The 15,796-nt window shown below is 41.6% G+C and overlaps 1 protein-coding gene and 1 long non-coding RNA gene across 7 annotated transcripts in view; one reads left to right on the plus strand and one right to left on the minus strand.

The window, feature by feature from the left end:
• The window catches only part of LOC122969913, a 58,990-nt gene extending 46,366 nt beyond the window's left edge, over positions 1–12,624 (minus strand). For both annotated transcript variants that reach the window (XR_006399114.1, XR_006399113.1), the window contains exons 1-2: positions 12,539–12,624; positions 3,963–4,105 (exon numbers count right to left, since the gene is read on the minus strand). This is a non-coding gene — a long non-coding RNA (uncharacterized LOC122969913). The remainder of the gene's footprint in view (positions 1–3,962; positions 4,106–12,538) is intronic.
• The window catches only part of LOC122969909, a 66,346-nt gene extending 52,760 nt beyond the window's left edge, over positions 1–13,586 (plus strand). For 3 of the 5 annotated variants that reach the window (XM_044335943.1, XM_044335946.1, XM_044335944.1), the window contains 8 exons: positions 207–312; positions 3,972–4,190; positions 4,898–5,038; positions 8,084–8,239; positions 8,324–8,499; positions 10,979–11,113; positions 12,022–12,156; positions 12,519–13,586. In XM_044335943.1, the coding sequence (XP_044191878.1) occupies positions 207–312; positions 3,972–4,190; positions 4,898–5,038; positions 8,084–8,239; positions 8,324–8,499; positions 10,979–11,113; positions 12,022–12,156; positions 12,519–12,749 (1,299 nt within the window). In that variant the 3' untranslated portion in view covers positions 12,750–13,586. The remainder of the gene's footprint in view (positions 1–206; positions 313–3,971; positions 4,191–4,897; positions 5,039–8,083; positions 8,240–8,323; positions 8,500–10,978; positions 11,114–12,021; positions 12,157–12,518) is intronic. The other 2 variants (XM_044335945.1, XM_044335947.1) reach the window with 2 other exon arrangements.
• Positions 13,587–15,796: the final 2,210 nt, after the last annotated feature.

A 15,796-nucleotide genomic window follows, 5' to 3' on the forward strand; every position in this document is an offset into this window, starting at 1 on the left:
CGTCACCTCAATTTCTTTTATTCCATTTCCTCGCATTTCTCTCTTTCTCTCTCTGTCCTTTCACTTCATTGCACACTTTTTTCTTTTTTTTTTTATCCTGTTATCTACACTCTCTCCTCACCTCGATTTCTGTTTCTATTCCTTGTTTTCCTGTTCTTCTCTGCTCCGACTACATCTCATCCTCCTTCCCCCCCCTCTCTCTTTAGTTGTCCATGGAGGACACAACTTCCATTCTGCCTCGTCTCAAGAGGAAGCCCAACAACACCTATGGGATCGGTGCCCTGGCTAAGTCCTCTCTGTCAGGTGTGTCAGGTGTGTGTCTGTGCTGCTAGATGGTAAAACAGCCCCCATGTTGCCTCCACATGCTCCACAGGAAGTCAAGGATGAAGTTGTTGTTGAGCACTTACGGGGACTCAACTTTGTTTCCCTATTGTATAAAAAAAAAAGATAATTTTTGGTTTCTTTGCCTGTGATGCTCAGATGGTTTTTTGGCGTCAGAGTAGAGCGCAAGCCAAATGAAAGACCGATGTGTGCTTTGGTTTAACAATAATCATCAGACAAAATCAACTACTATTTCCTGCCGCAGCTGCTACAACGTACATGGGAGTCTTTGGGGTATTTAAATCAACTTATTTTAAATCTGTTAAGGGCTACCATTCATTTAGCATTTCAGTCATCTTTGCAGGATAGAGTTTTATCTTTCTGCTAACTTTTCTCTCAGAGGCTGATAAAGTATGAAAGCAGAGGCTTATTGGTTAAGTTAAAGATGTCCTCCTCACATGTATCAAGACAAACAAAAATGCTCTGCTGGGAATAATAATGTGTGTCTGATATCGGTTTTCAAGAAAAAAAAGTATCAACACCAGGTTAAAATAGTTAAAATGGCATCTACTTAAAAATTCTTAGAATCTATAAATATGTAGATATTGTTCATCTCAAAAGTTTAACATCTGGACACAAGATGTCTTCTACTTCAGAGCTTCAAGTTTCCACATCACACTTGTATAAGTTGAATATTGGACCAGGACCAGGTTCAAAACTGGTTGGATTTTCACTGAGCACAGAGAAACCTTCAACTCTCAGCAGACGAATGTGAAAACAGCCTTCTAGGAACAAGAAGACAAACACATTCTCGAGTGGAGGGAGACTTTAAGTTTAAATGAGTGAGCTCAGCCTGTTCTTATTCCCAGGGCGTCAAATACTGACACTCTGTCACGCCCCTCAGCGTCTGATACCAACGCAGAAGGCTTCCTCTAGCGTCTGTATGAGACGCCGGAGGGGCGTGACGAAGCGTTGGTATTTGACGACCTTGGATGACAACATGTTGGTGATCCAGGTATCCTTCAGATTGATGTTATCACTGCATAAAGAATGCAGCCGTACATTTCTTTTAAATGAGGCTCCAATGCAGACGGCGAAATTACAGCATCATTCATCGATGCAATGCGCTGTTGCTCAAACGTGTGCAAGTGCACATTGTTTATAGATTACTGTGTAATGTTAACACCGTAGCTCTACTGTTTACCCCACCATTCTCAAGAAAGAAATTCCATGAAAACTTTCCACAGTTGTAACATGTTCCCTCTCACCGCTCTGCAGTGTTTAAGCATCCACTGAATCTACTGCTCTTGCAAATGGAGATAAATGCAACACCCCCACACAAAACTATGTAGGTTAGCTAACCTTCCAAACTCCATTAGCTAACTAATTAGCTGATCATTAACTAAATGATCTTCCTAGAGCATGCAGGCCTCGAACACTTCTCCATTGCCATTCAATGTTGCTAGTAAGGCAAAAAAAAAAGATTCTTTGACCCCATTAAGGATTTTTAGAAATCATGCTTGTATTAGACAGTGGAGAGTAGAGAGCTGAACGGAAATAAAGGGAGAAAGAAGCAGAATGACATACAACAGAGATCTGCAGCCAGACTCAAGCCGGGTATGTTGACATTACATTATCCACCACCAGAATGTCCAAAGCTCCCCGCAGGCCTTACTTAACCAATTAATCTCTCCCTGCATATCCAGAGCAGCTCTTCCTTTGTGAACTGTTTGTTTCATAAAAAACTACAATCTGCTTCTACTTTCACCTGGTTTTTGAACTACTTGCAGGCCAAAGAATCATCTGACACACATGGGGGAAAAAAAACAGGAATTATCTTTTAAACTTTTGCCAGAAATGGCAGAACTTGTAAACGAAACGTCGGCTCAACAGACAACTTCATCTGAGAGCAGAAGGAGGAGGAGGAGGAGGAGGAGCTTGGAACCAACATGGCCGCCCCTGTGGGTGCCCCTTCCTATATCACTCCCTACTCCCCCCCCCTCTTCCATTGATATCAACTACAGACGTCAATGACAGACATATTTCGCGGGAGTCATTGATGGAAACCCAATCCGATCTATGATTTCAAAAGGAACTAAAGTAAGTGGGATTACTTACTTTAATTACTTACCGAAGCATCTCCACAGGCGTGTTGGGAAATGTAGTGTATCTGTAATGTGGCAGTGCTGGTGGATATTTGTGAAGCAGTGATTCTTTTGTGCAGTGTCGTGCCTACTGAGTGGCTGGTGCCTCTTTTGTGCTATCTCGTGCTTTTGTGCTTCAAACTGTAGTGCTCTGTGCTTTTGTAGTGTTTAAGTGTAGTATCTCTTAAGTGTTTTTTTTTTTTTCCCCTGTTGTGTCTGGTGCACTTTAAATAAATCTGTTGATATCATTTAACAGTGTATAGCGTTATTTTTTTTTTGGAGCCTTTGAATAGACCCCAACACCCTCCCTCCATTTCCATTCTTTCCATTCCAATTTCCATCCCCAATTAGACTCTGCAGGGAGTGTTTGATTTTCAAATGAGATTGGCTCTCTTTGTCTAAGGGGAAAAACTGTTTCTATTTATAACCCAGCCTGTAACTTGCCCCACGGACCGAGGGAGCAATTTCCGAAGCTCTGTCTCTGTTTATTCATGCCTGTTTGATTTTAATTTAATTTTTTATCGATCAGCCTCTCAGCAAGCATTTGACTCAGTGAATATGTCCCCTGTTTGAATCCTGTATTTGCATCTTAATTGGGCAGAGATTTGCCAGTGGACCGCTCTCGACGTTCTGGATTACTTTCCTCTGCCTGTCTTAGTCTCTGTAACACGTTTTTAATTACGTAAAGTCTAATGAATCTCATTTATTCTGTTTACCGGGAGATGAGTAATGGCATTAATTATTAATACGGATTCGTCAGCGTTTCAGCTGTCATACTTGTCCTTTTCTGTTTATTTTAACAAACTTTAACGAGCGCAAAGGCATCCATCTGGTCACCGTGGTTACCGCCTCGTCATCTCACCTCTGACCCGTTCACCACCTGTCCATCCACTCACTCAAAAATTAAGCAGGATTTTACAAAGTAGTATGTTCATGTTGTCGGCTGAAACGACTGATCTAATTGTTAATTAGATCCTTAAGAGGTCGGTATTTTGAACTCTGAACAAAAGGTCATTTCACTTGTATGGCAAGTGTGTCTAGTACTTGATTTTTCTACATAATCTTTTAGGTTCCAAGTTTAAAGAAAGCTGGGGCCAAACACATCAGCAGAATAACAAAATATTAGACGAGTTTGAAGGATGAGTCTGGAAAAATACTCTGGATAAATAAAGATAACAGAGAAGAAATCTGCTGCTTTCGACATATACAGTGGTTAAATTGTATTCAAGTCAATAACTGAACAAATTTCCGCGGACTACTGAATGTATTTTTATACACTGCAAGGTCATACTCTCATATCTAGTCACAGAACTATGCTAATCCGTCCACACCAATACATTTATTACTCCATAGACGTCATATAGTTTCATGCATTGAACAGTTTCCCCACAACATTTCAAACTTCCTCATGATCATCCTCCTTCCCCTCTTCAGCCTCACTCGGAGGTGTACTCAACTACAAAGGCCAGAAGTAGTTTTGACAGTATTTGTGTGTACTTGTTGTAGGTGTGACTCGCTCCATGAAGGACAAGGTGACCAAGCCCACCGCCATGGCCCAGGGTCGCGTCGCTCATATGATCGAGTGGCAGAGCTGGGGCAAACCCTCCGCGGGGCCGATGGGAGGCGCCGGTCATACCAACCTGCAGAGGGAAAAGGAGAGGAGGATGGAGAATGACGCTTACAGCGACCTTAGTGATGGCGAGAAGGAGGCTCGCTTCGCTGCAGGTGAGCTTACATCTGGGTACTGAATGTACGGGTGTAAGTATGAATTTACAACATGTGGTTAACTGTGTTTAAGACCAGTTATTTAAATGTTTTTACCTTGCGTATACACTGATAAATGCACTTGTACTTTGCCTTTGTGTTGTTGGATATTAGTGGCCAGCGATGGATATTAGTGGCTCGCTCACTTCAAATTGCCCCTTAAGAGACGATTTTAAGTATTTTGGCTTTTCAGATCGCCTGTATAATAACAAGAAAAGCTGAAATACCATTTTCATTTGAGAGAGTCCCAAAATGGACACACCGGCAAAGATTTATCACAAGGAAGATTTGCCCCACTGGTGCACTGTTTTTATTCAGTGATGTTTGGAAAATCTAATTGGTTCTGGCCCATCTGCTACATCTAGCAAAATTAAATAAATAATTTTTGACAGTTACTTACACACATTTATTTGTGTACAACATTTACACACTTGGAATAAACACTGAGTATTCTTCTCCTTTGCCCCCCCCCCCCCAAAAAAAATCTCCTGTTTGGCCGTGTTAATGACTATTGTTACCTCTTGTTTGTTTGTTTTTATTACTAATTAACTTCTGTATGTGTTAGTAAAGCTGTACTGTATCTCAGAGTGTGTTCCAGTGAGTTAAGGGGTCTTCCTATTATTGGAACACGTTGCTGTTGTTAATATCAGTACTTCCTCCCCCCTCAGGCATCATGCAGCAGTTTGCGATCTCTGAGGCGACTCTGTTCGGCTGGAACTCGATGGACGGGGAGAGTATGGGAGCTGGCTCCAACCAGGGCAGCGTCGCTCACCTCAGTGAGGTCAACCAGGAGAGCATCACCAGCAGAGGTACTGGTGTCTGCCACATGGTTTCTAGACATGACTACAGGACACATTATTGACATTTGTTAGATAGAGACGTAGATGGTAGAGAGATCAGTTTTGGTCAATCAGCCTGGGGTTTGATTTAAGAAGTGATCTGCTTTTAAGATTTCTAGTTTGACGATATTTCTTACTTTATCATATAAATTATTATTCAGTTATTAATATTTATGTCTTGGATTCATGTACAGTACTTTTAGTCATAACTATGAAAACAGAACAGAGACAAAGACTTGATCCTTAAGGGGCTGTTGGCAGGGTCAATATTGCAGTGATTGGGGTGCACCAGTGGTCTATTGGTTATGACACATAACACATAACTGCAGTGTCCACGGCTTGGACCTTGTTGCATTTACCCTTCTCTCTATCCACTTCCTGTCTCTCTGCACTTTCAACTATCTAATAAAGGCAAAAAATGCCAAAATACCATCTTAAATCTTATTATAGTGATGGGTGTCACATCTAGTTAGAGGGTTTTTGTGCTCTGTGTCTTCTACTGGCAAAGTGTTTGATACTCTCAAGTAAATAAAACTGTGAACTCAATGACTTTGATGGAACAAAGTTTGGAACAATTGAAAATCACAGTCTATTGGATCTATCATAAAGTCATAAACCTCACTCATTCAGAGTGACATATGTCAAGCAATTGACTATTTATACAGTTGGGTGAATCAGATTTGGAAGGAACAGCTCTCCTCCTCTTGAGGGAGTTTGAATGTGAGATTCTGAATTACATATTCACGAACATGAACATTAAGTCTTAAAAATGTCAAGTTAAGGTCAAATGTAAAAAAAAAATACCAAAACACTTCGCATATAAAGAGGAAGTCTAGATAGCTACAGCAGCAACAGTTGGTATGAAGGTGTCAACAGAGTTTTCATTGAGAGGAGTCAAGAGTATAAAGGCTGCTGCGCACACCTGCATGAAAATGATTGGACGTCACCAGTCGGCTGCTGGCCAAACAGCTGATGAACGACACGCAGATGGTGAAGCATGAATGAAGACGCTGATGCCAATCAGTTCAGTTCAGCTCTGCTCTATTAGAGGTTGATTTGCTAGCTAAGACCACGCCATTTCTGTATAGTTTTAAATGGTTTATTTGGATTGGCAAGAAGATTCAGGAAAGAATAGGATGAGGGTCGATAGCGATGGGATGCTAGGGTCCAGGAGAAGGGGTCGATGGAAGCCGGATGTTGGTCAAAGTCGTGTACAGAGGGATGGTAGGGGTCGAGGGGAGGGATGAGAGAGGGTGACTGGTTGGAGTTGAGTTCAGGCTGGAGCGTCTAGGAACCCGGGGATGGAGACTGGTTGGAGTTGAGTTCAGGCTGGAGCGTCTAGGAACCCGGGGATGGAGACTGGTTGGAGTTGAGTTCAGGCTGGAGTGTCTAGGAACCCGGGGATGGAGACTGGTTGGAGTTGAGTTCAGGCTGGAGCGTCTAGGAACCCGGGGATGGAGACTCAGGGTGGGGGTACGTCTCGATGAGCAAGGCTGGTTGTTCCACAGAAAGGACCTGGGACGGCTTGAAGTTCATAACCCAGGACCTTCTTGCTGTGAGGCTTTGGTCTTGTTCCTGAACTTAGTTATAATAATAACTTCATAAAAAGGATGGACTTCATCATTTTGGGGGTTTTATTTATTAAACACACTGCAAATTACCTGACTGACCCACTAACATAGTCCCAATATCACTATGGGTATTCCTACTACATCCTGCAAATTTGCCAAGTATAGGATATATAGCTTGTCTTGTTCCACAATGTAAAACTGTTGTGTTTACTATCGTGCATACATGCACAGTTTTTCAGAGTCACCTAAACGAGGATCCCTGTTGGAAACTAAAAACAGCCACGTCAGTTATTCTGCCAAGCAGCTGTAAAGGACTTTTAGAGGGCAGGCACACAGCTGCACCACATTTCTGCCTTTCACTGCTACCGGGGGAACTTCCTCAAAATCTTCCAAATGACGAATCCCAATGACAGCCTGTCATTTCTGAAATATCAAGAGCACGTTCTGATGGGGGGTTTCATGAGGGCTCGAGCTTAAGAATTTAGATCTAAAAGACGAGTTGCTGTATTAAAGAATAAGGAAATGAAAAAAGGAGTTCATTTTACACTTGGTTGAATAAAACAAAAAAAAAAAAAAACAGTTTGGGGAAATAAACTAATATCCTGATTTGCGGTTTGAGCCTCAGGTGGTAAGATGTCTGTTCAGTTTAGGTGCAAATAGGATGATAAAACAGATAGAAGGGAGGAAAAGAGAGCAATTTGCTCAGGCAAGATTAGGAAACCCCATCTGACCTCACAGGAACAGCCTTCTAACCTCCTAAAAATAAAACAATTCCACTGCTATTTTTCTTTTTTTTTGCTCAAAAAAACAAGACAAAACTCATTTAAATACTTGACCTGTGTGCCACTTCCACTTGAGTAGCACTGTAAACTGTTTCTTTTTTAGCTCTCGCTGGTGTTTAGCAAAGCAGAGCGATGTCCAGACCCTGAGGGAGCCTGTAGGTTAGCACAAGGACTTCATTAACAACGCCATATGGGCTCTGCTCCACGCTTTGTCTATCATGCATGTACGGCATGCATTCACACGACGACAGCAACGATTAAAAAAAGCTGCTTTATATCAGCGGTAAAGGGGGATGTTTCTCCTCCGCAGTCCACAGGGTGTTTAAGTCCTCAGCTCCCCTCCGTGGATCTGCTCTATAATGACACCGCTGCAGATAGGCTAATCATACTCCTATTAAAGTTATTACAGTGTGTTGTTTTCGGATGAGGTCAGGTTTATCCCTGTGTATAGCTTTATAAGAGCATGGAAACTGCACTGCTAATGGCTGAATTGATGGTTTAGTGTCTGCTTCTGCTCTACTACAGTATATTTCACATGCTGAGGAAAAGCGTTATAATAATTTGCTGAGATCTCTTGATTTGTGCAAAAGCCTCCGAGTCAAACGTCATGTCAAATCTAAAAACATGCCAGTTTTGCATGCAATCTTGCACTCTTCCAACAGACCAGGTGCTCCATCACTCCTCTGCAGACGTCTGGCCTCACACCTACGTCTCGCAGGGCCTGTACTGCCTGTCGTCCTCCGATGCCTGGGACCCAATCACCAGCCAGCCCTCTGGCATGGCCTCGCCCGCTGCAGGCTCCTACATCATGGCTGCGGGTGAGGATTAAATCAATAAATCTGTCGTTGCCTCATACGCTGTGTCTGTAAGGTATTATATCGGTGTTTGATGGTTGTTTTTAGGTGGCAGCAGTGGAACAGGAGGTACACCCGGTGAAGGGTTTGAGGGCACAGTAGGCGGTTACATTCAGCAGCACCACACTCAATTCACCCTGCAGCAGCAGAACCAACTCCAACAGCTCCAGCACCTCCACCACTACCAGCAGCAACAGCTACTGCAGTACCAACAACAGCAACAGGTCAGTTGTACTGCTGCTCGTATGAACAGTAACATTTCAGTATTATTGCTGTTACACTGATGACTCCTGCAAGCGACTCTCAAATAACTCTACACATTTGTTCATATACGACTAATTTGCATCAGCTAATGCAGTGCTGCCCGGATTATGTTTCTATCAATGTAGCGATTAAATGTTCATGTTTAATGTATCAGCAAAATGTTCATTACCTCGCAATAACAGCTCCTGGAAAACTGTGTTAAAACAACTCAGAGCACTTTTAGATGCAGGTTAGTGGAAACATCTTGGTTCTGGTTTAATACTGAACAAGACAAAGAGTCTCTACAACCACGTCTGTGCCTGACACTAAATGCTAATGTCTAATGCTAACATGCTGATGTTTATAGCATGTATGTTGAACATGTTCACCATCTTAGTTTAGCGGTTGGCACTAAATATGATGTACTGGATGATTGATATTAACCAAAGTATTGGGGAAATTTAATTTTTGACCTAACAAAAACGATTCATTCTGAGGGAGGCATGTATGTCTCAACCGAATATCATTACAATCCTTCCAATAGTTGAGACATCTGACTGTCAACCTCATGGTGGCGCTACATTAATAGTCAAGGGTCTGGGAACCGTACATGTCTGCACCAATTCATCCAGTAGAATCTGAGATATTTTCGTCCCCAGTCGTTGTGGACAGATCAACCAACCAACATTACCGTCTTGAGCTCCGCTAGTGCTGCTTGCACGACTAAAACACACAACACAACAGGTTAAAAGAGTTAAATAATAATAAAAATGTAATAGCAAGTTCAAATTAGTTGTATATAAATGTAATTTGTAGGACTCAGAACTGCCTCATCCTACTGAATGAAAGGTATTTATTAGCATCTTGGGTGATTAAATCAGTTGAAACAATGAATTGAGCTAAAATATCTCAGTTTTTATCCAACAGGCTTCACTTTCTGTGTTGCTTTTATTGATGTAAATCTGTTTTATCAATGTAAATTCAGCTCTCAGGCATGCTTGGAAGTTTTCTGTAAATTAAGTGAGTCACGATGATGAACTGTGACACCCAGAGACTTTTTGGGGGGGGCTTCTGTCACCACTCTTGCATTGGTTAAATCTCAGAGCTCATTAAACAACTGAGGGTTATGAAATAATAACTCGAAAAAGCTCATTGACTGTGTCTCAGAAAAGGTGTACTGATCCGAGACCACGATGGAAATGAGCTTGTTAGCTTTACTTTGTGTATTTATACGGTTTCTAATGTGAAAGAGGCTATTGAATATATTACATTTATAATGAAGAGACTGAAACATTTTCCCAACTGTTCACCGCAGCACCATCACTGACTCATAATTTAGACGGGAATTAAAAGTAGATGCAAAACCTTATACATGACTGGAGGGAACTGAAAAAAAAAATGGCAGAAGTCTCTTCCTCCTACACAAGCCTCAGGCGCAGATCGCTAAACGCTTGAAAAAATAAAACTGTTTTTTTTTTTTTCATTTGTTTTGGCATAACAAAGCTTTTAAACCTTCCCAGCTGAATATGTTGTGATGCAGTGGCGTTCTTGTCCCTTAGTGAACTGCTAAAAATGTCAGAAGCTGAGGAGGATGAGAGTGGGTGGTGATTCTTGAAAGTTTTGAAAGAAAGAAATGTGGCCACTTGCTAAGTAACCGTTGGATGAACTTGAGTCGTTTCTATTGATCTCTCTTTCAAACCAGGTTCAATCACTAACATTAAAGTTTAACATCCAAGACAATTACAGAATCAGCTTATTATGACCAAAAATTCCAAATATACCAAGAATTGAAGGACTAATGTCTCAGCATAGAATAACTTGTCCCTCCTTTTTATCTTTAGCAGCCTTGACTACTGTAACAAGGTCTTTATAGGTCTCTCAGAATCGATCAGACAGCTGTAGCTGGAGTCCTCACTAAGACTGAGAAATGAATGACATTTGTCCATTTCTCAGATCTCTGCGCTGGCTTTCTATGTGTCAAAGATCAAACACTATTTGTAAAAAAAAAAAGCACTGACAAGTTGTGGTCCAAAATAAATGTTATAAACTGTCCCAGACCTCTGAGGTGGTCTGGGACAGGTCTGCCTACTGTCCCCAGGGTCTAAATAAAACATGGAGAAGCAGGGATCAGTTTTCCTGCACTACTGGACTCTTGGTTTCTTTTAAATCAGCGCTTAAACTGTTTGCCGCTGCCTTTTATTAAATGATATTGGGGACCATTTATTCATATACTGCACTGTAACTACACTGTAATGTTTTTCTCCTAATTGAATCTTATTTGTATGTCTTTTTATATCTTGCGTTGTGGTAAACGGCTACATGTATATTGCACTTTTATCCATCCTGCCTAGTGTTTCTTTAATATCTTGTCTTAATATATTTTAGGTCTTATGAAAAGCCATTTCAATTGCCTTGTTGTTTAAAAGGTGCTTCTCTTCTTTCCTCGCTCTCTGACTACAGACTATGGAGCACAGGCTACACAGTGCCTCCCATTCCCTCCAAGCCACTCCCAACAGCACCATCCACAGCCTCGGTCCTCCCACCCACCCCCGGCTAGCTGACCTGTGGGGAGCGGCACAGGTCGAGGCGCACCAGGTAGGCTCTCGTCCGCTGAATCCGAATGGTCGGATCACAGACTTTGCTGGACTAGATGACGGTTTAATAATCTATTCTGACAGAACAGCTATGAAAGTTTGCAAGGACACGATGTGTGTATGACCGCACATACGATCACAGACAAACAGGACGGGCATCTCCCTTCATAGCATGTCTTAATATGCATTTAATGATCTCAGGCTATTGCAGGAGGCTATGTTTTATTTTTTTTCATCCCATCTTTCAGGCACATGTCTTCAAAGGTGAATGAAGTGCCGTAATCTAGTTAAATCAAGTAGTAGAGTTAATAATCTGCATAGCAATTTTTCCATCATGTCTGACATTCATCTCTGCTAATATTTTTTTTTGTCTTTTTGATCTGGCTTTGTTTATATCAGCAGGCATATTTAGCACACATCTGTAGTGCAGTGAATGATGGGAAACACTGCCAGAGAAGTCAGTAAGGTAGGAGACAGACTGGAAGTCTGCATGGAGTACTCCCAGAAGTCTGCATGACAGCCTGTAGCAGACTCGAATTAGCTTTGACAACAGCCATCCGTAAATCTGCCTGGTCTTTAGAGTAGCATGTTTACAACTCTGGGCATTTGGAATCAGCATCTGTATCTGTTGTACCTTCCTAAGTATCTGTATTTTCTCTCTTGATGTCTCACACACAGGCAACCCAAGCCGGGGTCGAGATAAGGAGATCGTATATTCCTTCCTTTCTTTGTCTTCGGTGTCTATTTCTTTCTTTTCTTTCTCTTGTCTGTTACAGGAACTGAAAGTGAAGGGTTGATATCAGTGGTTTTTTGTCGATATGCTAGTAACCAGTTGAATCCTCTTCCAGTTTAAAATCAAGCAAATAGAAAATGACAAGCGATTAAATCAGTGTACGTAACTGGTTGCAGGTGGAGATCGTTGGGCAGCTGAGTGGACAGATGGCTGAAATGGTCGGAGGATTGGTGGAGACAGTTGGGGAAGAGCCAGAACCCGAGTCTGAAGGCATCCCTGAGCAGCATGAAGAGGAAGAGGAGCTCACGAAGGCGAGTTAACTCAATAACACACATTGCTCGAATGATTATGAACCATCAAAAGTCTTCCCTGCATTGGGAACAATCCCCAACTGGTCGAGACAAAAGGCACAAAACCGCAACATCTGTGGTTTGGTGCCAGCAGTGGACCTTTGCTGTCCTACTTCATCTCTTTCTCCTTGTTTCCTGTTATCTCTCTCTACTGTCCCCATCTACTAAAAGGCATAAAAGCCCCCAAAAAATATATTATTTGACAGTTGTAAACACTTAATACAAAGGAAGGACAAACCCTTACCTGTGATACAGCTCAACTATTTTTGTGCTAACTGGCATCCCGAATTGTCTGTTAAAACCATGATTTCTGGTTGTCACAGGTAGAGGAGGTGACATTAACCTTGGAGCCGGAGCCGTGCTCTTTGACCCCGTCCCCATTGAGGGAGGACGCCCCGTCAACCAGAGGTTCAAGCCCAGGACTGCCAACACAGATCGCCGAATCTGTCCCAGAGAGGATACCGTTCGACGTCACCCCCTGCGTCGTCCAATTGCTGGAGGAGAAAGACGAGGAGCCGGAGGAAGGCTCCATTGTTGTTGTGGCAACCAACTAGGTTACGGGCTCGAAAAAAAAAACAGACTGACACAAAAACAGGAAATAAATATTCCAATAATCAATCAAGCTATTATCCCAACCCCCTTCCCCCCCTTCCCAACTATTTACCCACTTTGAGTCGGAGGAACTGCTAGAAGACTTTTTCAGATGGAAATGTGGGATGTAATGAACTCAACGCCAAGAAGCTCTCCCTGAGATACTGTGAGAAACGCGGGAACATTACGTACGTGACAAAGAACAAAATCAAATACGAGGACGGACAGCCGAGTGGACTTGAATTCAGTGACTGCTGAAACAAGCCGTATCGGGTAAATAAATAAATGTTTGGACCACTCGGACCAAAGATACAAGACTGAGAGCCGAACAGTGGACGGATGTATGTGAAACTGAGGGAAGGCGGTAGGACACGAAAGAAGAAAAAAAAGGGGCCTAGTTTAAAATATCAGTGCAATACAATGAACATGGACACAAACCAGACTTGGGTTAAACAGTATTTGCAAATAACTCCAGAGTGTTTGGTTCAAGTTGCTTTGAGCATCACTTGTTGGTGGGTTGTGATGTCAGACAAGAAAATGTTTGCAGGTGCACAGAGCTGTTTGATATGCTAATTAATGTACTTTTGAGTGACAGCTTGCCTGGGCCCTAGCTGAGAAGGTAAACACCACCCATCAGGTACTGAGAGGGACTTGAAGCAAACACTTAAGAATCATTTGCAAATATTTAATCAGGACACAACCAAAAGAAAGTGCATGCTTTTTAAACAGTGACCTAGCCCTAACAGTATAACACGGTATACAAAGTAATAATATATCAAATTGCTTTTTTTATAATAAAAGAAAAAAAAATCCGATAAACTTATATGTATTTGTATGAATGTAAGACTGTATGTATGTATGTATAGTATGTATGTTTGTATGAATGTAGCTTTGTTTGTGTGTAAAATATATATATTCTGGAAAAACAGATTCTTCTCGGTGCTGGTCTGTTTTGTCGTACATGGCTGAAGTAATTCCACACGTCTGTATTTCTATACTTGTGAGGATGTTAGTAGATATAACAACCTTCACATATACATGCCTAATCCCAACTCTTAAAGGATGGGTTCACAGTTTTTCAAGTCTGTCATAAAACAACAGTCAGGTGTCCATATGAACAGTGAAAGAGGTTTTCCTCGCTGTAATCATTCCTCCTGTTCATACTGGATATTAAAAGATCCTTCAAATGTGCTTTCAATGTCATTGATGGAGGCCAAAATCCACAGTGTGTCCACACAGTCATTTAAAAGTTGATGTGAAGCTTATATGAGGCTTCAGCAGTCTGAGTTAGTCATATCAAGTGGATATCTGACACATTTACAGTCTTTTTAGCATCAAATTCCCTCTTTGTGTTTCCTCGGACAGTGTTTCCCTGTTGAGCTGCAGGTGGAAGTATAGTAACAAAAAGAGGGACTTTGGCACTAAAAAGACATTTGTGGATTTTGTCCCCCATCACTTCCATTGTAAGTGCATTATGAAGGGATCCTCTAGTGATCGGTATGAAAAGGAGGAATGATTAAAAAAAAAATGTGATTGAAAAAATGTGAACGTGTCCTTTAACCTCACCAAATGCCAGTCTTAAAATGGGGGTATGCTTGAAAAGAACTAGTTTGACCATATTGGAAGGCAGCTGTCATAAACAGTCACACTCGAAGGCGAGGTGAGAATGGGGAGAGACGTGATAATTGTTAGAAGGGGGATAACATGGGAGCATATTTTCAGTCTCTCCTGGAAGACGTTCATAGTGTTGCAATTCGTACATGAGAAGTGCCTAAAATAGTTGTGTTAAGACTGAAAAAACTCTGCCTCTCTGGCTCAAACCCTGCCAATGTTCTCACCTCTGCACACCTGTCCAATCACTGCATAAAGTCGCTGTGAATTTCAGATTTAGCAGCACTTTTGGAAAACATTGCAATGACTTACATTACTTGAAAACATGTGTCATATAGTGGACTGATGTGAACGTCCAGCATGTTTCTAGGCTCTGTGACACGTCGAGGATGTTTCACATGTGGATGATGTGTCCAGTCAGGTCCTGGCTATGACCAGGTAGGATGGAGTAGGAAGGAGAAGTCAGACAATGCAGCTGGATTACATATTCTATCCAGCTGGTACAAAATAACCTTTTTCTTTGTCTCAACCTCATCTTTGTCCTCCTTCTAGATGAGATTTTTGTGTGAGGGAGGTGGAGGCCTTGGGGATTGAGATCCTCATGTAGCCACTTTTGAGGTGTAAAACCAGCCTTTGCAGAGATAGAAGTTCAAGACTGTCCACACACACACGCACACACATACGACAGTCATTTTTGTCACTTATGAAGACCTTTAACGTACATCAATTCACTGAAGATAAACCCTATAACAGACAGAGCCACTACATGCCTAATCTAAAACTAACCCAATGAAAAAAAACAGTCTTAATGCTAAAAGTTAAAAGACTTACCTTGTGGGAACCTGCGCTGTGTCCCCATAAAGAGATTATATGGGCAGACTGTTGCTCTCTCCCCCTAATCATCACTATATAAATAACCTGAAAATGACAAAAAAAACATGTTCTCTCTTACCTGAGAAGGTATATAGCCATGTATAGTGGATAGTTTTGGTTGTATTTGCCCAGGTTTTGACAAATCCACCTCTGAGATTTCTGAATTAAATTACATTTGAGAAAAGATATTAAAACATTCAATCATAACTTCTCTTTTAAAACAAAAATGTCCTCACTCATGAAGTGTAATACCAGAGAAAGTCTCCTCAAACACATACAAGAGCACATACACAAACACACACAGAATAATGGAACATGACATTCAGGACACACACACACACACACATATATATATATATATATATATATATATATATAATACTGTACATCCAGAGGAACAAAGAAAATGCAAAGAACAGACATGACCTGAATGTCCTGCTGTATATTTTTGAAGCTGCAGTGTGAGTCAGAGGTTTTTCTTCACAAAGCTGTGTTAGCTTTCATGTAGTCATCGATGCCACTCAAA

This window comes from Thunnus albacares, chromosome 19, assembly GCF_914725855.1.
Source record: "Thunnus albacares chromosome 19, fThuAlb1.1, whole genome shotgun sequence".
Classification (NCBI taxonomy): Eukaryota; Metazoa; Chordata; class Actinopteri; order Scombriformes; family Scombridae; genus Thunnus; species Thunnus albacares.